Source organism: Artibeus jamaicensis, unplaced genomic scaffold (genome assembly GCF_021234435.1).
Source record: "Artibeus jamaicensis isolate MK-2021 breed Jamaican fruit bat unplaced genomic scaffold, CSHL_Jam_final contig_332, whole genome shotgun sequence".
In the NCBI taxonomy this organism is placed as follows: Eukaryota; Metazoa; Chordata; class Mammalia; order Chiroptera; family Phyllostomidae; genus Artibeus; species Artibeus jamaicensis.
The window spans coordinates 38,017,073-38,040,944 of NW_026521788.1; the positions used below are offsets into that span (position 1 = coordinate 38,017,073).

At 37.5% G+C, this 23,872-nt stretch overlaps 1 protein-coding gene across 3 annotated transcripts in view; it reads left to right on the forward strand.

The window, feature by feature from the left end:
• Window positions 1-23,872, forward strand: part of BMPR1A (bone morphogenetic protein receptor type 1A) — a 176,034-nt gene that overhangs the window by 145,787 nt on the left and 6,375 nt on the right. For all 3 annotated transcript variants that reach the window (XM_053663845.1, XM_053663844.1, XM_037163360.2), the window contains 5 exons: window positions 3,924-4,020; window positions 4,171-4,270; window positions 16,048-16,192; window positions 20,693-20,885; window positions 22,340-22,637. In XM_053663845.1, coding sequence (XP_053519820.1) covers window positions 3,924-4,020; window positions 4,171-4,270; window positions 16,048-16,192; window positions 20,693-20,885; window positions 22,340-22,637 — 833 coding nt within the window. The remainder of the gene's footprint in view (window positions 1-3,923; window positions 4,021-4,170; window positions 4,271-16,047; window positions 16,193-20,692; window positions 20,886-22,339; window positions 22,638-23,872) is intronic.

Below are 23,872 nucleotides of genomic sequence, written 5' to 3' on the forward strand. Positions count from 1 at the left end.
GAAGACAGAAATGAAACAGGAGTTGGAGAAATGTACCTTTTCTTTTTCCTTCATTGTCTACTATTTTGTCCCATTGCTTGGTGGTCTGTCTGCTAGCACTGCCAAAAAGGCCCTTTCTTGGTTTGAATTTTTTCTTCAGGGCTAAGCTCATTTTGAACTTTAGCATTCCTGGAACTATTCTTAGATGGTTGGCACTTTTATTCATCTTTAATTATGTACTCTTTATTCCATCATTCATGTAAGGATTTTTTTTTAAGATCTGGGATTATTTCAGAGTCACTGGTATAGCTTCTAACATGTTTCTTTCTCTTTAAAATCCATTGTTAGCCCTGGCTGGTGTGGGTCAGTGGATTGAGTGCTGGCATGCGAACCAAAGGATGCCAATTCGATTCCCAGTCAGGACACATGCCTGGGTTGCAGACCAAGTTCCCAGTACGGGGCGTGCAAGAGGCAACCACACATTGGTGTTTCTCTCCACATTCTTCCTCCCTTCCCCTGTCTCTAAAAATAAACAAACTCTTAAAAAAATAGAAAAGAAAATTGTCAGAAAGTAAAAAAATACTGTAAAACTTGTTCTTTTGGAGGTTTCCAGTGTTCTTGACCCATCTTCTCTTATAGAATCTCAAGTCATGGACTTTTCAGATTCATTTTTAAAGTAATACCTAATTATACTGAGATTTTACCTTCTGGCCATCTGGTTTTTAATAATAACATGGTCACCCTGGCTGGGTGGCTCGGTTGAAACATTGTACCATGTGCCAAAGGTTGTGGGGGTTCGATCCCTGGTTTGAGTACATACCTAAGTTGCGTGTTCGATACCTGGTTGGGGCATATACAGGAGGCAACCAGTCACTGTTTCTCTCCTTCTCTCCCTGCATCCTCCTCCTCCTCCCTTTCTCCCTTCCTCTGTCCCTAAAATCAGTGGGCAATATCCTTGGGTGAGGATTTAAAAAAATTTTTTTAAAGAATAACAGTCAATTTCTGCTTACATTCTTGCTACTTTTATAATAATAAACAGTTCCATTGTGATAGTCTCTTGGCCCAGAATGGCAGTTCTCCTGGGTAGTACTGAAATGTCAGCATTCAAGTTAAGAACTTATCAAGTACTGTACTGTTAGTCAAATAAAACTTCACACATGATTGTTGATATCTGTTCCCAGGACTGTAGTACATTCTGTGTGCTTGTGTTCTGATCTGTTAAGGACACATCTCATATCTGGTTTTGGTCTCTTTAAAACTCAGAAATACAGGACTTCCCGCCAAGATGGAGGTGTAGGTAGACACACTGTACCTCCTCACACAACCAAGGGCAACAACAATTTAAAAATGAAAAAATAACCAGTACTGACAGAAGATTGAACTGTATGGAAAGTACGACAACCAAGGAGTTAAAGTAGACACATTCATCCAGACTGGCAGGAGGGGCAGAGTTGGGGAGCCTAAACAAAGTAGGCTCAACAGGGCACCTAGCGGACCCCAGGTGCACAGAGAGGCAGCTGGCGGACCCAACGAGGCAGGGGATTCTGGAGGGGAGTGTTGTGCAAGGTGGCTGGTAGGCCAAGCAGTCCCATATTTGTGCACAGATAACCAGGTGAAACTGAGGAGTGAGACAGACCTCGCAACCGAGGGTCCCAGCATGGGGATATAAAACCTCAAAACATTGATTGAAAACACCTGTGGGGGTTGAGGTGCTGTGAAAAACTCCCAGCCTCACAGGAGAGTTTGTTGGAGAAAACCACAGGGTCCCAGGATGTACACAAGCCCACCCACACGGGAATCAGCACCAGAAGGGCCCAATTTGCTTGTGGGAAGCAGGGGAAGTGACTGAAATCTGGCAGAGAGCAGAGCACGCGCCATTATTCCTTCTCAGACACCTGTCCCGCATACAGCGTCACAACCCAGTAATGTGGGTTGCCCTATAGGGGTGAACACCTAAAGCTCTGCCCCTCACTATGTAACAGGCATGTCAAGACAAAAAAATAGCCCAAAGGAAAGAACAGATCAAAGCTCCAGAAAAAATACAGCTAAGCAATGAAGAGATAGCAGCCAACCTATCAGATGCACAGTTCAAGACACTGGTGATCAGGATGCTCACAGAATTGGTTGAATTTGGTCACAAATTAGATGAAAAGATGAAGGCTACGCTAAGTTAAATAAAGGAAAATGTACAGGGAACCAGTAGTGATGGGAAGAAAACTGGGACTCAGTGGAGTGGACCAGAAGGAAGAAAGAATCATCCAATCAGAAAAAAATGAAGAAACAAGAATTCAAAAAAATGAGGAGAGGCTTAGGAACCTCCAGGACATCTTTAAATGTTCCAACATCAGAATTATAGGGGTACCAGAAGGGGAAGAGGAACAGTGACGAGTGGAAAACTTATCTGAACAAATAATAAAGGAGAACTTCCCCATTCTGGCAAAGGAAATAGACTTCTAGGAAATCCAGGATTCTCAGAGAATCCTGAAGAAGTTGGACCCATGGAGGAACACACCAAGGCACAATAGAATTACATTACCCAAGACTAAAATGAAGGAGAGAATCCTAGAAGCAGCAAGAGATAAGGGAACAGTCACCTACAGAGGAGTTCCCATCAGACTGTCAGCGGATTTCTCAAAAGAGACCTTACAGGCAAGAAGGGGCTGGAAAGAAGTATTTCAGGTCATGAAAGGTAAGGACCTACATCCATGATTGCTCTATCCAGCAAAGCTTTCATTTAGAATGAAGGGCAGATAAAGTGCTTCTCAGATAAGGTCAAGTTCAAGGAGTTCCTCATCACCAAGCCCTTATTATATGAAATGTTAAAGGGACTTATCTAGGGAAAAGAAGATAAAAAACCTGTATAGTAAAATGACAGCAAACTCACAATAATTAACAACCACACCTAAAACAGAAAGAAAAACAAACTAAGCCAACAACTAGAACAGGAATAAAACCACATAAATGGAGACCACATGGAAGGTTATCAATAGGGGCATGGGGGGGGGGAGAAGAGAGGGAGGTACAGAGAATAAGTAATATAGAAAAGAAAAATAGACAGGGGGAGGGTAGGAATAGTATGGGAAATGTAGAAGCCAAGAACTTACAAGTATGACACATGGATGTGAACTAAAGGTGGGGGAGGAATGTGGATGGGAGGGGGTGTGCAGGGGGGAAATGGGACAACTGTAATAGCATAATCAATAAAATATTTTTTTTAAAAAACCTTGACTTGAATTGTTGGTGAGGGACCCTCAACATAAATATAAAAACCCTGTTTTTATATTTAAACCCCTACCAGTTTAACACTGTAATAAAATATATTACCTGTGTTTTTAGAAAAAGATCTCATGAATTTACTTTTTTTTTTAACTAAAAACGAATAGTAATAAATAATAAAATATGCCAAAGTTTGATGGAAAATATTTACAAACTTCTATCTGCTATCAAATTATGGTCTGATTCTAAGATACCATCCACATATTTGGGTTCTTCTTAATAAAAACCATTTTATAGTCTTCACAACTATAAACTATGTTAGCACAAATTCTAATTTTTTATAATTTTTTTTAACCCATAAAATTTGCAGGTACTTTTCACTTACTGAATTAGAAATTATATTTTATGAATATTTAAAATATAATTTTTTTAAAGATTTAATTTATTTATCTTTAGAGGGGAAAGGAAGGAGAGAGGGAGAGAAATATCAATGTATGGTTGCCTCTGGTGTGTCCCCTGCTGGGAACTGGCCTGCAACCCAGGCATGTGCCCTGACTGGGAATCGAACCGTGGTTGCTTGGTTCCCAGGCCCGCGCTCAATCCACTGAGCTACACCAGCCAGGGACCCTATTTTATGGGGGGACCGTATTTTAAATGAATATTTAAAATTTTCATTATCAATTTAGCATATCTAACCATTTCTAATTTTGTCATTACTCTTTGTCTAGGATTCACCAAAAGCCCAACTACGCAGGACAATAGAATGTTGTCGTACCAATTTATGTAACCAGTATTTACAACCTACACTGCCCCCTGTTGTTATAGGTAAGTTAGCAGGGAAATAAATGTATGATTAAAATTTTCAGTAAAATATTTTCTTTGCTTTTACTAATATATAATTTTTCTAGAATTTAAATTTTTAATTTTAATAAGATGTCATAGAAATACATGTTTATTGTTTACTTTCATTGTCAGGTCCATTTTTAGATGGGAGCATTCGATGGCTGGTTGTGCTCATTTCCATGGCTATCTGCATAATTGCTATGATCATCTTCTCCAGCTGCTTTTGTTACAAGTAAGAACTTTTTGATGCAAGATATTTTGTTGAATAGTAGATATAAGTAGTTGTTCTTAAAGCCAATAGGGAGAAACCATTTACTGCTAAATGTAATTTAGAAATCATTAACTTGTATTTGCTGTTTATATCTCCCTAAATTAACTAGATTATAATTTTCTTTTTTTTAATGTTTATTTATTTATCTTTAGAGGGGAAGAGAAGGTGAGAAGGAGAGAAATATCAATGTATGGTTGCCTCTCATGGGTCCCCTGCGGGGGACTGGCCTGCAACCCAGGCATGTGCCCTGACTGGGAAGCAAACCATGATCCTTTGTTTCGCAGGCCGGCGCTCAATCCACTGAGCTACACCAGCCAGGGCTAGATTAGAATTTTCTTAAGGGAAGAGAGGATCTTACTACCAATAATTTAATTAGACACAACTTTATATTTCTTGTGATGCTCATGAGTACTTACCATTTTCTTATTTTATGCAGTATTTAACTTTCTTATATCTGAATGTTTAAACCCTGTTTCAAAAAACCAACTATATTATTATTCTTTAGTTATTTGGGGCTTAAGAATTGTTTATATTCTGTTATGATTTCAAAAGAAATTGCCAGGAGAGAAAAAATAATAAGAGGAGAGCATAAACTCCTAAAGTAAAATGTTATTTATTTTATTCATTTCACAGACGAATGAATACAAAGAGATTAGTGACAGGTTACTAAACCTATAAATAAACACAAGTATATAAGGAAATTTAGTATCTGATAAAAGTAACATTTCAAGTCACCGAGGAAAAGGTGGATTAATAAGTAGATTTGGGAGTAGGTAGCTATATGGGAAAAAATGAAGTTGAATCAATTCCTAAACAAAAATAAATTTTAACGAGATTGGAACTAGGTATATACAAAATGAAATGATTAAAGTACTAGAGCAAACCACACAGGAATTTTATAAAATAACCTGGCTGGTGTGGCTAGGTGGATTGAGTGCTGGCCTGTGAACCCCAAAGGGTCACTGGTTCAATTCCTACCCAGTCAGGGCACATTCCTGGCTTGTCGTCCAGGTCCCCAGTGGGGATTGCATGAGAGGCAACCACACACTGATGTTTCTCTCCCTCTCTTTTTCTCTTCCTTCCCCTCTCTCTAAAAATAAAAATAATCTCAGAGGGTGGAAGATATTTGAGAGTCTGACACAAAATGTAGAGGTAAAAAATCCTTAAAAAAAAGAAAAGATTGGCAGTGTCAACTACACAGAAAAACAACTTCACTATGTGGAAGAAACCACCCTGTATGGCCAGAAGACAGACTAGCAGTGAAACACATGGTCAGTTCATGTAAAGAACTGGTTTCTTGAATGTAAAGAACTTCTATAAATCAGAAGAAAATCTAATAAGTCATTAGGAAAGTGGGCCACAAAATGAACACATTATTTATCCAAAAAGAAATGCATGTGGCTCTTAAAAGAAAAATTGAAAGATGACTGAAAAATGCTCATAATGGCATGTACACGTGGAACAGACTAATAGCATTTGGTGGGAGGGTGGGGGCAGCTGGATGCTGGATGAAAGAAGGTGAAGAGATTAGCCAAAGGACAAAAATGCATAATCCGTACACCCAGAAAACAGTGTGGTGATGGCCAGAGGGAAGGAAGGGTGGGAGCTGGGTGGAGGTGGGCAAAGGGGGGGAAATGGAGACATCTGTAATAGTGTCAACAATAAAAATTAAAAAGAATACTCATAGTATGAAAAATATAAATTGAAATCATACTGAGATCATTGTTTTTCACCTATTATACTGACAAAGATTCAAATGTTTGATAATAGGTCTTTGAGATGAAGGAGCAGCTTGAGCATAGTTATTTACTTTTGCTCCCCAGAGTCAAACAGCAATAGTTTTTAACTTCTTTGTCCAGCTAAGACAAAGAGCACAAGAATCTTTGGAACTATTATAGCAGAAATCTTTGGAACTGTGAAACATATGGATGAACAATAAGTGACTTTACAGACCTAAAAAAATCTGAACCCAAGGCCAGAAATTGATAGTGAAAAGGCAAACCGTTTATACTGTAGAGCTCCTTGAGAAGCTCAGGAGTTGGTAGTACTAGTTATCTCTGAAAGTGATGCTGAGAGTAGAAGTAAAACCAAGCAAATTGCCTGCCAGTCTGTTTTTAGCAAGTCATGCTCTGTCTTGGCAATCTAATGTTGCATTAAGAAATCACTCCCAAATTTGGTATTTCAAAACTGCAATTATTATCTCTCACTGTTTCTGTGGGTCAGGAATTCAAGAGTAACTTGTCTGGTTGGTTCAGGATCTCACATGAAGACTTGACTGGAGCTGGTAGATCACCTTCCAAGGTAGCTCACTCCAAGGCTTTTAAGTTGGCAAGTGACCTTAGTTCTTCTCATGGTACCCTGTCCACAGAGCTAATTGAAGCTTGGCTTCCCTCCATAATGAGTGATCTAAGAGACTAAGGTGGAAACTGCAGTGCTATTATATGATCTAGAGCAGCGATTTTCAACCAGTGTGCCACAATAATTTTTTAAAACCCGCCCTGGCTGGTTGTACCCGCCCTGGCTGGTGTGACTTAGGGCATTGAGCACTGACCTGCGAACCCACAGGTCACTGATTTGATTCCCAGTCAGGGCACATGCCTCAGTTGCAGGCCAGGTGCCTAGCTGGGGACCTGTGAGAGGCATGCAATATTTCATACATTGATGTTTCTCTCCCTTTCTTTCTTCTTCCCTTCCCTTCTCTGTAAAAGTAAATAAATAAAATCTTTTTTTTAATCTCATAAAAAATACCTTGTAATACCTGACTGTTTAGTCCTGGGCACTGACTGACCTCTTCCCTCAGTCTGTCAAATAAAGTGACAACATCCAACACAACAATAGCCATCTGGTGTGAATGAATCAAAATTATACCTATATTTCTGTCAGATTTCCAAATAATGTATTTTTGGTGTGCCATGGAATTTTAGTAGTTTATGTGTGTGCCATAAGATGAAAAAGGTTGAAAATTGCTGTTCTAGACTCAGAAGCCACATTATTACTGCTGCCATATTCTCTTGGTCACACAGGTCAGCCCTAAGTACATTATGAAAGGGAAGTAAATAAGGGAATGCATACCAAGAGGTGAGGATCTTTGTAGGCCATTTTGCAAGTCGTATACCACAGACATTGAGATCCCCACTTCCATTCTGAATGATCACATCTGACTTCCCCATCATCTATCTCCCTAACAGAAGGCTAGTAACTGTAATCTCTGGAAAGAACAAAAATAAGGTTCTCATCTGTGATACCCTACTATTGAGGGTGAGGTATTATAGTGATAGCAAGGAGGTAAACTGAACATTTATGTACTGATTGGTAGGTCCCTCAACCCTCCAGTACCCTGTCAGATAGGCTTGTTAAAGATGGAAGATTCTCATAGAGGAAATCCATTCAGTCCAAGAGAAAAATACTAAACATAATGACTTTTGGGCCCAGTGAACTGGCCCAGGAAGATTTATCTTACAGGGAAGCCTGTAATCAGTAAGACCCACTCACATACTAACAGCTGCCAATCAGATAGTAAAAGGACATTTGATCCCTGAAAATTAGGAAACAAGTGGGTTTCTGGCTGCACAACACAGGAGGAACCCAATGTAACCCAGCAGAATCTGAATCGAGGACATATAGTTGAAAGTCTGGGGAGACAATAGCAGCTACAGTTTGTAAGAGTACTGGAGAGGAGAGAGCCTTGCATAAAAAGAATCTGGAGATCTGCATAAGGTTGCCATTGAATATTTAGCTGATTCCTCACAGGTGAGGACAAGTGAGGAAACTACCTAAGGCTGGGAATAGAGGTTTTCCCTCCAGCTATGAGACTTGAAAACCCTTGTAATTTACAGGGCATTGGTTAGAGTACTCAGAAGGGTCTTGCCTCAATATTGCAGAATAATTAACTCTATATTAAACATGGTTTTGGTCCTGTCTCAAAAACAAGACCCAAATGGATTGGATCTTTTTCAGGTAGTTACGTTCTCAAACAAAGCTCAAGAATATTTACAGAATTACAGAGATATCTAGCATCCAGCAAAGTAAAATTCACAGAATCTGCCATTCAATCAAAGATTATCAGGTCAATACTAACTTGAACTGTTGTAGGTTTTTAGAATTAGCAGACATGGACATTAAAACAGTAATTATAACTATATTTTATATATTCAAGTTAAATAGAGACATGGAAGATGTTTTTTAAGACACCAATCTCACTTCAGGAAATGAAATCTATAATATCTGAGGTGAATTATACACTGGGTAAGATTAATGGCAGTGAACATGAAGACAGCAATAGAAACTAAACATTTAAAAAAGAACATAAAAATGAGTCACACACCATTGAGCTATGGCACTTAAATGGACACACACACACAGACACACACACACCACCCCCCACCCCCACCCCTGCACCCCCAACCCCTGGCTGGTCTGGCTCAGTGGATTGAGTGCCAGCCTGTGAAGCAGAGGGTCACCAATTCTATTCCCAATCAGGGCACCTGCCTGGATTGCTGGCCAAGTTCCCAGTAGGTGGCATGCAAAAAGCAACCACATGTTGATGTTTCCCTCTCTTTCTTCCTCCTTTCCCCTCTCTCTAAAAATAAATAAATAAATCTTTTTTTTAAGGACTTAAAAATGAATCAAGCACCCATGAGCTATGGCACTTAAATATATATAAAATTAGAGTTTCCAAAGAAGAGGAGGAGACAGGAAAAGTATTTTAAGAAATAATGACCCCCAAAATTTCCAAATTTAGTGAAAGCTATAAACTCATAGATCCAGAAGGCTCAGCAAACCCTTAGCACAAGAAACATGAAGATAACTACACCAGGGCACATCATAATCAAATTGCTCAAAACTAGTGATAAAGAAAAAAATTTTAAATGCAGCCAGAGGGAAGAAGGCAGATTATATACAAAGGACTGAAAAGGCTGTCCTCCATGAAACCTACTTTTCATGGGAAACAGTGCATGGAAGAAGACAGTGAAGCCCCATCTTTAAAGTACTCAAAGGAAAAATCATGAATCTAGAATTCTATGCTCAGGGAAAATATTTTTCAAAAATGAAAGCAAGGTAAAGACTTTCAGACATAACAAAAATTTGAAAGAATTCATCACCAGCAGATCTTCACAAGAAATGTGAAAGGAAAGTTCTTCAAGTAGAAAAAAAAATTACCCCAGGTAGAAATATGAAGCTACACAAAATGAAGAGCACTGGAAATGCAGATCAAGGGAACCCTGACACAAGCTAATGTCTTTTAAGAGGACACGTAGAGCCAAGGGGGGTAGGTTTGAGGATGGGAGATGGGGATGGGTGGGGCGTGGCGGGGCCTGGTGGGGTGAAAATGGAGACAACTGTACTTGAACAACAATAAAAAAAAATTTTTTTTTAAAGATTAACTGAAAAGAACACTCATCTCAGAATCAAGCCATGGACATATAAGTGCGTGATCTAGGCAGTTCATTACATTCACAGACACCACAAACTGTTCGTTTAGCCTCTTTTTATAGTTTTAAACTAAGTATTACAGATAATCTCATGACTACCTTGTATACTTAGCTTTCGAAATTTATTTACTTAAAGACCAATTATTGAGCAAATTCACAAAATTTTGGTGTATCAGATACATTTAGCTCAATTTTAACAAGACACAAATTTCTATCTATAACAGGCCATATAAGGATAAAATTAAAGTTAAAGAGGGATATATTTCTTCATATCGGGATTAGTCTTTTTTATGTATTAGTCATTAATATTTTGTTTTACTTTTTTCCTGATGACTGTTTTGTTCCAATCTAAAAATATTTGAAAATTTATTCTTCTTGAATCCGATTTACATTCATGATAATAACATAGTCCTCAAGATCAATACCTTCTCCAAAACCACATCCCTGGCTATCACCTCCGTTCATTGTGTATTAGCTATTATTTCTGTTTCATTTGGACAGTTCTTTGTATTTTTTTCTGTCATGGAATTTCTGTCATGTTTTGCAAATGATTTCTTTACCCTTAAAAACTGGTGAAAACCCATGATCTACACCTAAAGCATTTACTATCTTTACCTAACATTTTTTCATTTGCAATCATTTGCCTAAAGTCTACCTTTCCCACTGGACAGGAACCTCAGTGATAGCAGAGGTTACTTGTTTGCTAACATGGATGATGGCTAGCTGATAAATTACCACTTTCCTGTTCAAGTATTAAGGAACATGGTGAACCAGTGTGCCCCTTGTCCCCCATGCTTACTTAACACACAGTAGGTACTTACTAAATTTTGTTGCTGTTCATCAACTTCCCCTTAACCTGGAATATCTGCTTGGAAGCAGTATCACAGATTAATTATCATATATAAAGCCCAGTTCTAGCTTTATAATTAGCCCATCATTCTCATTGCCATTAGGGGACATCTCAGTCCCAATAAGTTCAGTATTAAAAATGGGTGATTTTGATAGTAAAGTAATATTGCAAAGTAATGTTTCATATATTAAAAAATATAATAAACATTTACCTAAATGTGGAGCAGCCAATCAGCCTTAAAGTGGTTAAAAATAAGAAAAAACATGCTTTATATTCATGTTTATTTTTATGACTCTCATCACTCTCTATTTAAGTTTTAGGTCCAAGTTTTCATTTGGCATATTTCTTCTGTCTGAAGAACCTCATTATAATTTCTTGCATGTAGGTCTGCTGGCCATAAGCTCTCAGTTGTTGTCAGTCTGAAAAATCTTTTGCCTTCATTTTCCAAAGGTATTTGTACTGGATATAGAATTCTGGGCTGACTTTTTTATTCCCCTTTACAGATACCACTTTCTTGTCTTCTGGCTAACATGATTTTCATAATTCTTATCTTTGGCCCACTGTATGTAATTTTTTTTCATGGTTTCTTTTAAGGGTTTCCCTAATATTTGGTTTCAAACAACTTTAATATATTAAAGATATGTGTGTTTTTAAATTATATTTTATCATTTATTATATTAGTTTGTTAGAATGACAAACTGACTTTTGAAATAGATATATATATATATATATATCCACACATACCTAAAAGTGGGTGTGCCTCTTCTCTTAGACTTTTGTTAGTATTGAGGGCTTGTAAGTCAGGCTGGTTAAAAATTCAGTAGGCTTGGGCTTCGTTTAATGTTTGGGTCTGGGCCTTTAGTGCATCACAGGTTTCAAACTCATTTGGTGATAATATGATATTATGTTGTTCTTGGAGGTTGGGAAGGGTTTTTCTCTGTTTCTGCTAACCCCCTCAGCTTTCACCTTTTATTGCTTTCATGACTGTACCACAGCAGGGGTCTCTTTCCATACATTAGCTCTTACCCCAGAGGTAGCCTGCTGTTGTATGTAACTCATGGTGGGGGCAGGTGGAGAGTAGAGGAGGGAATGTTTTTTGTCCTTAGGGTAGGCTCCTGTGTTGCTAAACCTTAAAAGGCTTTCTTAAGATACTGAGCCTTCCTAAGTATCGGTGGATCTTTGGCCAGGTGAGGAAAATGTTTCCCTACAATTCCCCCAGAGGCAGAGAGAGGGATTTACTTCTACTCCTTCCCCAGAAGTAATGGATCTTTGCCTGTGCCCCATGGGGTGGGAGTTCAGAAAAGCAAAAAAAAAAAGGACAATGAGATCCATGTGTGGAGTTCACTTAGTTGTCATAATGCAAACACTGAATACTGATTTAAACAAATACTGTGCTTATAACTATGTTATAAGAGGATATAAGGATAGAAATTCTTCTGTTTGAGGAAAGGGCAGTGGGGGTATTAAATGAGTTAAATCTTCATCTTCCACAGTGTGAAGTCAATAGTTAAAGCCTAAAACTGAAAAACTAAAAATGTCAGCATAAGCATGTTATTTAGAAATAATGGGGGACTTCCACCAAGATGGATGCATAGGTAGAAACACCTTGCGTCCTCGCACAACCAAATCTAAAAACAACAAAGTTTCAACAACAATAAACGCAACCAAACCACACAGAAAATCGACAATACGGAGTCCGAAAACAGCGAACCACTCAGCTAAACTGGTGAGAGGGGTGAAGCCAGCAGCGGAGCGGGTTGGCCAAAAAGACCCCCGACCGGGGCACTGCACAAGCAGCCGAGGGTGCAGATCCCAGGTTATGGGCGGACACAGGGAAGAGGCGTGGCTGGCTGTCTGGGGTCGGTCCCACATTTGCATACAGATAAACCAGTGAAGAGGCGAGCCTTGAAACCCGTTCAGTGTAGGGCAGCAGGCTTGCACATTTACGCTCAGATAAACAGGAGGGGGGCGAGCGGTGAGGCAGACTGGGTGAGCGGAGAGGACCGCCATTACTCCCTCTCTGTCCCCGCTCCCACATACAGCATCACAAACCAGTGACCTGGGTGGCCCCACCCTGGTAAACAACTAAGGCTTTGCTCCTCATACGTAACAGGCACAAACAGATAAAAACATGGCCCAAGAACAACTCAGAGCACCAGAGCCGATAAATCTAAGTGATGAAGAAATAGCCAAACTTTCAGATGCACAGTTCAAAACACTGGTGATCAGGATCCTCAGAGAACTGGTTGATTTTAGTCACAAATTAGAGGAACATATGAAGGCTAAACTAATTGAAATGAATGGAATTGCACAGGAAACCAATAGCAATGGAAAGGAAACTGGGACTCAAATCAAGGGAGTAGACTAGAAGGAAGGAAAAAATGACCAAACAGAAAAGAATGAACAAACAAGAATTCAAAAAAAGGAGGAGAGGCTTAGGAACCTCCAGGACATCTTTAAACGCGCAAACATCCAAATTATAGGGGTACCAGAAGGGGAAGAGGAACAGTCACGAGTGGAAACCTTATTTGAACAAATAATAAAGGAGAATTTCCCCAATCTAGCAAAGGAAATAGACTTCCAGGAAATCCAGGAAGCTCAGAGAGTCCCAAAGAAGTTGGACCCAAGAAGGAACACACCAAGGCACATCATCATTACATTAGCCAAGATTAAAATGAAGGAGAGAATCCTAGAAGCAGCAAGAGATAAGGGGACAGTCACCTACAAAGGAGTTCCCATCAGACTGTCAGCAGATTGCTCAAAAGAGACCTTACAGGCAAGAAGGGGCTGGAAAGAGGTATTCCAAGTCATGAAAGCCAAGGACCTACATCCAAGATTGATCTATCCAGCAAAGCTTTCATTTAGAATGGAAGGGCAGATAAAGTGCTTCTGAGATAAGATCAAATTCAAGGAGTTCATCATCACCAAGCCCTTATTATATGAAATGTTAAAGGGACTTACCTAAGAAAAAGAAGATAAAAAAGATGAACAGTGAAAAGACAGCAAACTCACAGTTATCAACAACCACACCTAAAACAAAAGCAAATTAAGAGGACATCTAGATCAGGAGTGAACCATAGAAATGAAGATCACGTGGAGGGTTAGCAACAGGGGAGTGGGAGAAGGAGAAGGGGGGAGAAGGTACAGAAAATAAGTAGCATAGACAGTAGATAGAAAATAGATGGGGGAGGGTAAGAATAGTAGGGGAAATACAGAATCTGAAGAACTTGGGACACGTGTTCATGAACTAAAGGGAGGGAATGGTGGGGGAGGGGTGTTCAGGGGGGAGGGGAGGGGAAGGGGGGAATAGAACAAATGTAATGGCATAATCAATAAAAAAAAGCTTGGAAAAAAGAAATAATGGGGTAAACATGAAACAAATCAGCTTAGAAAATTTGAAAATGTTTGGTTCCCACAAGTACAAAATGGGTAGGAAAAGGTGAGGAGATAAGATGGGAACTGTTGTTTTGTTACTAAGTCACAAAGAACAATAGTAAATCCTCACTTAATATTGCTAGGTTCTGTGACTTCAAGTGAATGGGTTTGGATCCCAGCTTGTTCATTTGTAAAATGGGAACAATAGTACTTATCTCATAGGAGTTTTATAAAGATGAAGTGAGAGTCACAGAACAATACCTGACACACTCAAAATCAACAATAAGGAGCTGTTGTTTTTTTACATATATCAACCTGAATAAATATGTAAAACATATTTTTCCTTATTTAAAAGGGAGTTTGTACTTAAAAAGCAAGGTGTAAAATATTAGTACAGCATGCCATTTATGTAAATTTGAATGCAAAGAAACAGCGTTGTTTATGAATATGTACAGTTATTGTAAAATAATAAATATACATATTGACATCACTTTTAGGATAGTGTTTTGGCTGTTAGTAAAGGAGGGAAATAGAATTATCAGGGAAATGGCTGGAGCTTCAAATATTTCTGTTTATTTTAATATATAAAATACTTATAGCATAATGTTAATATTTATTAGATTTAAGTGGTATACACATGGGTGTCAGTTAATTTCTACATTCTTACATGCTTGAAATATTTTGCATTTTGAATTTTTAGGAAGAGAAGCCTTCAAAAATATCAGTGGATTAAGGGAACTTGTTTGGTATCTTTTCCACATACTGCTCTTTACTTTATTAAAAAAAATAGACATATATTGCTCTGGCTGGTGTAGCTCAGTGGATTGAGTGCAAGCCTGCAAACCAAAGGGTCACCAGTTTGATTCCTGGTCAGGGCACATGCCAGGGTTGCAGGCCAGGTCCCTGGTAGGGGATGCATGAGAGGCAGCCACACATTGATGTTTCTCTCCTTCTCGCTCTCCCTTCCCCTTTCTCTAAACGTAAATAAATAAAATCTTTTTTATAAAAAATAGAAATATATTTATTGTTCATTTTAATTCATAAATATAAGCTTTTAAATTCAAATGAAAATACTTACGTAAAGTAGAAAGCGTATGAGGTCTGTTCAGAAAGTATACAGCCATGTACTATGAAATTCAAACAGACATTTATTGAAGGTACAATGAATATTGTACATGGGACAATGACACCTTGGTCCTCTTCAAAGTAGACACCTTGGCACCTCACGCAGGTTCTCCAATTGCCATCAGCTGCCCCATTGTATTTTCCTAAATCTCATTAATGGTCTGAAGTCTCTTCCCTTTCAAGGGTGATAATACCTTTGGGAAAAGTCATGGGGCACCAAATCTGGGCTGTAGTGGGGCTGAGTCACCTGGGTGATTTGATGTTTTTCAAAAAAACTCTGCACGAGACATAGTGCATGAGTGGGTACGTTGTCGTGATGAAGCTTCCAGTCACCAGTTGCCCCACATCTGCAGCTTTCTAAATCATCCAAAGAGTTTCCGTGGAGGACTGTCTAGTTCAGTACAAAATTTGATGCAGATTCGTTGCTCTAGTCACTCAGTAATTTTGAATATGACGACCACACAGTACACATGCTCACTCATTGGCATCTGTCACCCCCACTGCCTGGTACAGTGAAGTCATCCTTGTTCACACATGTGCATTCCAGTCCACTTTCCTTAGTTGCTATAACTTTCTATATATACTTTCTGCTTCACAGGCCCGTGCTCAATCCACTGAGCTACACCAGCCAGGGCTATCTGATCTTTTTAGACATACATACATAATTTCAAAATTTTTTATAGCTACATTACACTTTGCGTGCTTTTTTAAATTTTGTTTTTCCTCCTGTGAGCACACCATGGATATTTTCCATTTTACCATGACATATAGAACTTGACCTCATAAACTACATTTCTGGACATTATTTTATCTGAGGATATATTATCCTATGCTAAGACTGATTTTGATATGATTCTATGTGAAGGATAATGGTGTTGATGACCTCAAGATTTTCTTACCTTTAAATTTTATAGTTTTAGAGTTTTGATGTAGGTTATTTTCTGCTTTTTTAAAAGACATTATTGCAAGAGTATCTCAAGCAGACGTCGTTACAATCGTGATTTGGAACAGGATGAAGCATTTATTCCAGTTGGAGAATCATTAAAAGATCTTATTGACCAATCACAAAGTTCTGGTAGTGGATCTGGACTACCTTTATTGGTAAGATAAAATGTCATATAAACATTGGTGGTCTATTGATATAGAGTGTGTCCTCATGATAAGCAGCATAATTATTACAGATTAGTGAATATTACTACACATATTCTTTTTCTTATTTAGAAAGATGGTTGTGGTAATGTAAGATGAAATTAGTTAGAAATAAGAACTATGTAACAAAAATAGAATAGGCAAGTAAGGTTATGAAAGAAAATGTGATCATAAAGTATTACATAAGTGCTAGAGTTAGTTCACAAGTCTTGCTTTTAAAAACCATTTTGAAGTGGAATGGGGTATATGATTCCTTAAATCTATTAGGTTAAACTAATTGTTGGAACAAACATAAGTATTCAGATTCTGAAATCAAAAGGAAGTTTCTCCCACATACCTTCATAGAGGGGATACTTTCCTCAATATAACACCATATCACCAAAACACATTTCATAAAAATAATTTTAAAGGGAGTTATAAATAATTATAAGAGAGTTATATGTAAGGAAATATTCAGGGTTAGGAGTCAAGAGGACCCTTTGATAAACACCAGATATTCAGATAGATTTTAATTGTTTCATTGCATTTGCTTAAATACATTCATTTCTAATTTAAAATTTTGTTGAATTAAATAATTTCTGCAGTTGAATTGGAAAGGTAAAGTAAAATTGTCTTTATACGCAGACAACATGATTATATGCATAAAATGATACTTAAAATAGATGATATAGCATTGCATTAAAAAATCTAAAAAATCATACTGTAAAGCTATGATAATCCAATTAAGTGAGTTTATCAGGGTTGCAGAACATAAAGTCATTGCACAGAAATCATTGAATTTATGTACACTGGCAAAAAACAATTAGGAATTAAAATTTTAAAAGCTGTATCATTTGAAATGTCATCAAAAAATTAAATATTTTGCAGTAAGCTTACCAAAATTATATAAGACTTGTACACTGAAAATTGGAAAACGTTGTCAAAACAAATTAATACAGCCCTAGATAAGTGGGAAATTATATCCTGGTTGTGAATTAGAGAATTCAGTATTAAGATACTAGTTTCCCTAAAAGTGGCTTAGAGTTTCAATTCAGTGCAAATCAAGATCAGAGCAAAGTTTTGTAGAAAATTGATGTGTTGATTCTGACATTTATATGGGAATACAAAGGATCCAAAGTACCAAAACACTTTTGAAAAAGAAGAACAAAGAGGATTCACCACCTGATTTTAGACTTCATAGTGTAAAACTACAGTAATCAATGTGCTGCTGGCTCAAGGATAAATATGTGTATCAGTGGAACATAATAGAGTCTGAAAATGGATATGCACATAAATGATCAATTGATTTGGGTGCCTGAGTAATTTAACAGGGTAAAAACAGTCTATAAAACATGGAATAGAAAATATTGGGCATCTATTTGCTAAAAAGAGAATCTCAACCCTTACTTTACTCCATATACAAAATTATCTTGAAATGCATCATCAGCCTACATATAAAAGTTAAAAGTATAAAACCTTTTACAGAAAATGTTTTAGAAAATCATTGTGACCCTGGGTTGAGCACCAATTTCTTAGGTCACAAAAGGCATGAATCATTTTTAAAAGTGATAAATTGGGCTTTCTCAAAATTTAAGGCCTACTTAAATTTCCTATTTAGAAGACACTGTTTAAAAAATGAAAAAGCAAGTCACAAACTAGCAAAGGAGATCTGGTAAAGAATTTGTATTGTAGCCCTGGCTGGTATATCTCAGTGGACTGAGTGTCAGCCTAGAAACCAATAGGTCACTGGTTCAGTTCCCCAGTCAGGGCACATGCCTGGGTTGCTGGCCAGGTCCCCAGTTGGGGGCATGCAAGAGGCAGCCAATCGATTTATGTCTCACACATCGATGTTGCTCTCTTGCTCTCTTTCTTTCTCCTCTCTCTAAAAATAAATAAAATCTTTTTTTTAAAAAGAATTTGTGTTGCAAACTATATAAAGGACTTCTACAACTCAGTAATAAGACAAAGAGTTGATTTTTTAAGTGGACAAAAGAGTTGAGTAGACAGTTTGCCCAGAGGAGATATAAGAATGGCAAATAAGCATCTGAAAAGATACTCAGCCTCATTGGAGATATGCAGACTAACACAATAAGATAGTACTACACATCCACTAGTATGGCTAAGACTGAGGATGTCAACTGGCAGTTTCATTCATACACTACTGATTGAAATGCAAAATAATACAACCATTTTGGGAAATAGTTTGACAGTTGGCTGAAAACTTAAGCACACACTTTCTGTTTAGTGAAGCAGTCCTTCTGCTAAGTATTTATGGAAGAGCTACACTGCAAACATGTCCAAACCTGAAATGTGAATGTTTATAGATATAACTTTCTTTGTAATAGATATAAATTGTAAACAGTGCAAAAGTTCATCAGTTAGTAAATAGATAAATAAGTAGTGGTACATTCATAGTGGAAAATACAACTTGTCAGTGAAAAGGAACAAACTACTGATACATGCAACAACATAGATGAATTTGAAAGCACTTTATGCTAAGTGAAAGAACTGAGATACAAAAATCTTTACATACTGTATGTTCCCATTTATGTGATATTCTAGAAGGGTAAAACCCTAAAGATAAAAAACACATCGGTGATGCCAGAGAATGGTGGTACGGTGGGGATTAACTTTAAAGAGGAAAGAGGGAACTTGCCAGCATAAAATTCTGCAAACTACTTTTGACACATTCAGTCAGTCACAGCACCTTGTCTATAAACTGCACAAATCTTTTTTTGTGTGTGTTTCAGTTGCATTTTTACCTTTCTTGAAGTAATAAAGCATAATATGCCAAAAATGTCTTTTCTTCCCTCTTCAGTATTAAAATGGCTGTACAAAAATTCACCAGTTTTGATATATTTTTAAATGCACATTTTGATATGATAGCTGTCACAATACATTCTAACAAAATTGTTTCAAATGAAGTTAAAAACAACTAAGTATTACTAGAGCCATCTTATAGAAAAAGCCTAATGAACTTTTTGGCCAACCCAATAAAATTATAATTGTGCTAACTGCAGTGGTTGAAAAATATATGTGCACTGTGAAAATGTTGAACAAAAGAGAAACAACACTTGTGAGAAAATGAAACTGTGCATGAACAAAGACTCTAAAAAAGGAATGAGCTTGAGTAAATTCTAAACGTTGAAATGGAAGGGGTGAGGCTGGTGTGGCTATTGTGAATGATGAGGCTGGAGAGATAGGCAGGGGCCAGACCATGTAGGATCATAGAGACTGAATTGAAGATTTGTAACTGTTTAGATTTTACTGCATAATAAACCATCCCAAAGCTTAGTGGCTTGAAGCAACAAATACTATTGCTCATGATTCTGTGGGTCTACTGGGCAGTATTTTTCTGGACTTTCTCAGCTAGAGCTAAATGGTATAATTTGTGCACATGGCCACTGATTACCGTGGTACTGTTCATTGATCACAGAACTCCCCAGAACAGCAAAATAAGGCAAGCTCTAGTGCATACTTCTCAAGTTTTCACTGCATCACATTTTCTATTGTTCTGTTACCCAAAGCAAGTCATGTGGCCAAGCCCAGAGTATAAAGGAGACAACCCAAAGGTGTGTGTACCAATATACAACATTTTTGCAAGCAGTATGCCATACTGACTAACCTGTTAATTTGTGATTTCAGAGTGTACTATATGTTGTCTCATCTTATTTAAATACATTTTAGTTTTTAAGATTGGAGTTGGTTATATGGGGTCTGTCCGGAAAAAGTCCAGCTATTAACATAACAAGAACAATTCGTGTGACATCAGTGTAACCTGGCAGCCAGGGAGAGTGGACTAGATGGGCATATGTGAACAATGGCAGCTTCACTTTACTAGTCAATAACGGCAGTAGATGTTAAGTAAGCATGTGTACTGTGTGACTCTGGCATTCAAAATGACTGAGTGAGTAGAGCAACAAATCTGCATCAAATTTTATATTAAGCTTGAACAGCCCTTCACGGAACCTCTTCAAATGATTCAGAAGACCATGCTGTGGGCACTGAGGGTTGGCAGCTTCATCACGACAATGTGCCCACTTAATACATTGTGTCTCATGCAGAGTGTTTTGGTAAAATATCAGATCACCCAGGTGACTCAGCCCTTCTACATCCCAGATTTGCCATCCTGCGACTTACGGGTTTTCCCAAAACTAAAATCATCTTTGAAAGGGAAGAGATTTCAGACCATCAGTGAGATTTAGTAAAATACCGTGGAGCGGCCGATAGCAATTGAGGAAAAACTGTGAGGTACCGAGGTGCCTACTTTGAAGAGGACTGAGGCGTCATTCTCCTATGTACAGTGTTTCTTGTATCTTCAATAAATGTGCCTCTTTCATAGTACATGGCTGGATCTTTCTGGACAAACCTTATACATTCTATCCTTTTTGATGGGATGAACTATTAGACCACTTTCTCAGTCTTAATAGGTTTTTCCATCAAGAATCCAAAATGATTTTTTTTTTAATCAAGGTTCAGCGAACTATTGCCAAACAGATTCAGATGGTTCGACAAGTTGGTAAAGGTCGATATGGAGAAGTGTGGATGGGTAAATGGCGTGGTGAGAAAGTGGCAGTCAAAGTGTTCTTCACTACTGAAGAAGCTAGCTGGTTTCGAGAAACGGAAATCTACCAAACTGTGCTGATGCGCCATGAAAACATACTTGGTGGGTACACATTTGATTTCATTCAATATCATATTCTGACAAGGTTTGTAAAGTTTGGGTGGAAGCCTGTCACATGGTCTCTGAAAACATAAGTGTGAATTCAGTTGTGTGTATTGGGCTAAAGGAAACCCAGTTGTATAAACAGTTTAAATACAACAGAGTCCTAAATGCCAAGCAACCACTTTATTTACTGCCCTACTGAGGAAATTGCAGTGAGTTTCAAAGTAATGCCAGTTTATTGTACTTACTCATATAGTAACAAAAAAACCAAGTGTTCCATAGGTAATTTAAGCAACTTTCTAGGGTAACTATATACCTACCTTTTGCCTTTTGTAAGCTAAACCACCACTACCATATGATGTTGCTTAATGTTCTATGCTTAGTAGGTCTCTCCCTCTCCTCACCCCACAAGCTCATTTTCACACTAGCAAAATAATTTGGGCATGATCTTAACAGCAGGGTGTGTAAATTCTTTCAGCTTTCCCAGTTTCTTCAGCTGCTATTTCTCTTCCCTTTAATGTAGACAGTGCATACAAGTACATTACCAAGAGTATAGTAGGCACTTATATTAGTATCCTAAGACTGTTATAATTACCACAAACTGAATAAAGAAATTTATTTTCTTTGAGTTTTGGAGTCTTGAAGTTGAACATCAAGTTGTCGACAGGGCCATGCTTTCTAAAGGCTCTAAAGCGATGACGACTCCTTGCCTCTTTTGGGTTTCTGGTGATTGCCAGCCATCTGTGATGTTCCTCAGCTTGGAGACAACACTCCTGTCTTCAGCTCTGTCACATGGTTTCCCCTGTGTGTCTCTGTCCAAATTTCCCTTTTACAAGGATACCACTCACCTTGGTCTAGTATGACTGACCTCATCTGAATTTTATTACATCTACAAAGACCCTGTTTCCAAATAAGTTCACCTTTACAGGGATCAGATGGACATGAATTTGGGAGGTGGTGGGTCGCTATTCAACCCAGCACTTTTACTGACTTTTTCCTGAAGAGGTAGAGGAAGAGAAAAGGGGGGCCAGGCCAAAAGACAGATATGAGGAGGCATTGATGGGTAAATGGAATTGGCTGGCTAGTTGAACATTTTTAACTTTATTTTAATGTGTCCACTTTTCATTTGAAATTGAGAGTCTTTTCCCACATTCCTTCTTTATAGTTTTTATGTAGATAGTAATATTCCCCCCGGTTATTATATGTGAATTTTCTTAGCCACATTATTATTACTTTCATGATGACCATTAATAGTATTTTAAATTTATTGCTGAAGTACAGAGTTATATGTGTAAATGGCAGAAATCTTGGGAAGAGGTTCATTAGATTTTGTTAGGCAAATTTATTGTTTATTTTCTGTGCATGATACTTGAATTATTCTCTTGGTCCAGAGTGAGCATTTATTATTCTTTGTAGTCATTTCTGATAACCTTTTAAATTTATTAATTGAACAGGTTTTATAGCAGCAGACATTAAAGGTACAGGTTCCTGGACTCAACTCTATTTGATCACTGATTACCATGAAAATGGGTCTCTCTATGATTTCCTGAAATGTGCTACACTAGACACCAGAGCCCTCCTCAAGTTGGCTTATTCAGCTGCCTGTGGTCTGTGCCATCTCCACACAGAAATTTATGGCACCCAAGGAAAACCTGCCATTGCCCATCGAGACCTAAAGAGCAAAAACATCCTCATTAAGAAAAATGGAAGTTGTTGTATTGCTGACCTGGGCCTTGCTGTTAAATTCAACAGGTAAGTGGTTCTTTGCCTACTATTTGGAAATTATATTAATCTCCAAAAGATGTTTGCATATTTGTCTTCAGGACACTGGAATTACAAGAATGTGTTTGTGCTTACGTAGTATAAATACGTAATTGTGGATTTTGTCTTAGTTGGTTTGTTTTGGTGGGTTTTGTTTACAAAAATTGCATTACATGATTTTTTATTTCTTTTTTTCATTGTCTTAGACATCCTTCTGTTTCAGTTTATGTAGCTCTACTTCATTCTTTTTAATAGTGTTTATGCTGTTTTCCAAAATATAGATGTACTGTAACTTATTTCATGACCCAATTCATTGGCATTAAAGTTGCCTATGGTTTATCTCTATTTTTTTTTTAAATGCTTTAATGAACATTGTATTTTATCAATATATATTTATCATTGATCATGTACTCAAGTACTTCTTTATGATGGATTCCTTAGAGTAGGAAAAGGGTATGTACATAATAATCGAGGTATATTGCAAATTATCCCTTTAGAGAGCATGCATCAGTTACACTCCCATGATATAAATGTCATTTCTCCATCACCACTTGATACCTTGTTACTAGTTTTAAACAATTAGAATTATACTTTGTTTAGAAAGTATAGCAGCCATTTTAAAGTTGCTATAACTCTAAAATACAGCAGCCATTTCACATTTCAGAATTTCAAGCCATAAGATGAAAGTACTAGTCCATAATAAAACAAACATCTGAAAATTAAATCTTCTTCCTTGGTTGTTAGAGTATTCTTATCTTGTTTGCTTGTTTGTTTTAATCAGTACATTGTTAATTGGTTCAAATATTCATCAGATGCCATATAATAAAATATAAAGTATATTAATCTGTGCTTCAGAGTAGTTTCTGGAACCTGCCAGACTGAGGGACCCAAGCAGCAAAAGCATTTTTGTCTTCTAACCCTAAAATTTACTCCATCAATTGAAAACCCTATAAACATAATTCATTACTAACTGTCAGTATGATTATGTAAACATTACTTACAATGAACTAAGTTTGTTGGACCCATAGAGAAGGAAATGTAATCCTATTAAATATATCACATGAGAATGGCAAAGCAAGTAATTCTTTCAGTTTATTTTCACATTCACTTGTTCTGGGACATAATTACCTACCATGTTTTTTTTATATTCAGTACTGTCTTTTTTCTTTGTGAGACACCATATTTGGTGACAAAACCTGACCTGGACCCTTGCAAGTTAGCTGTTG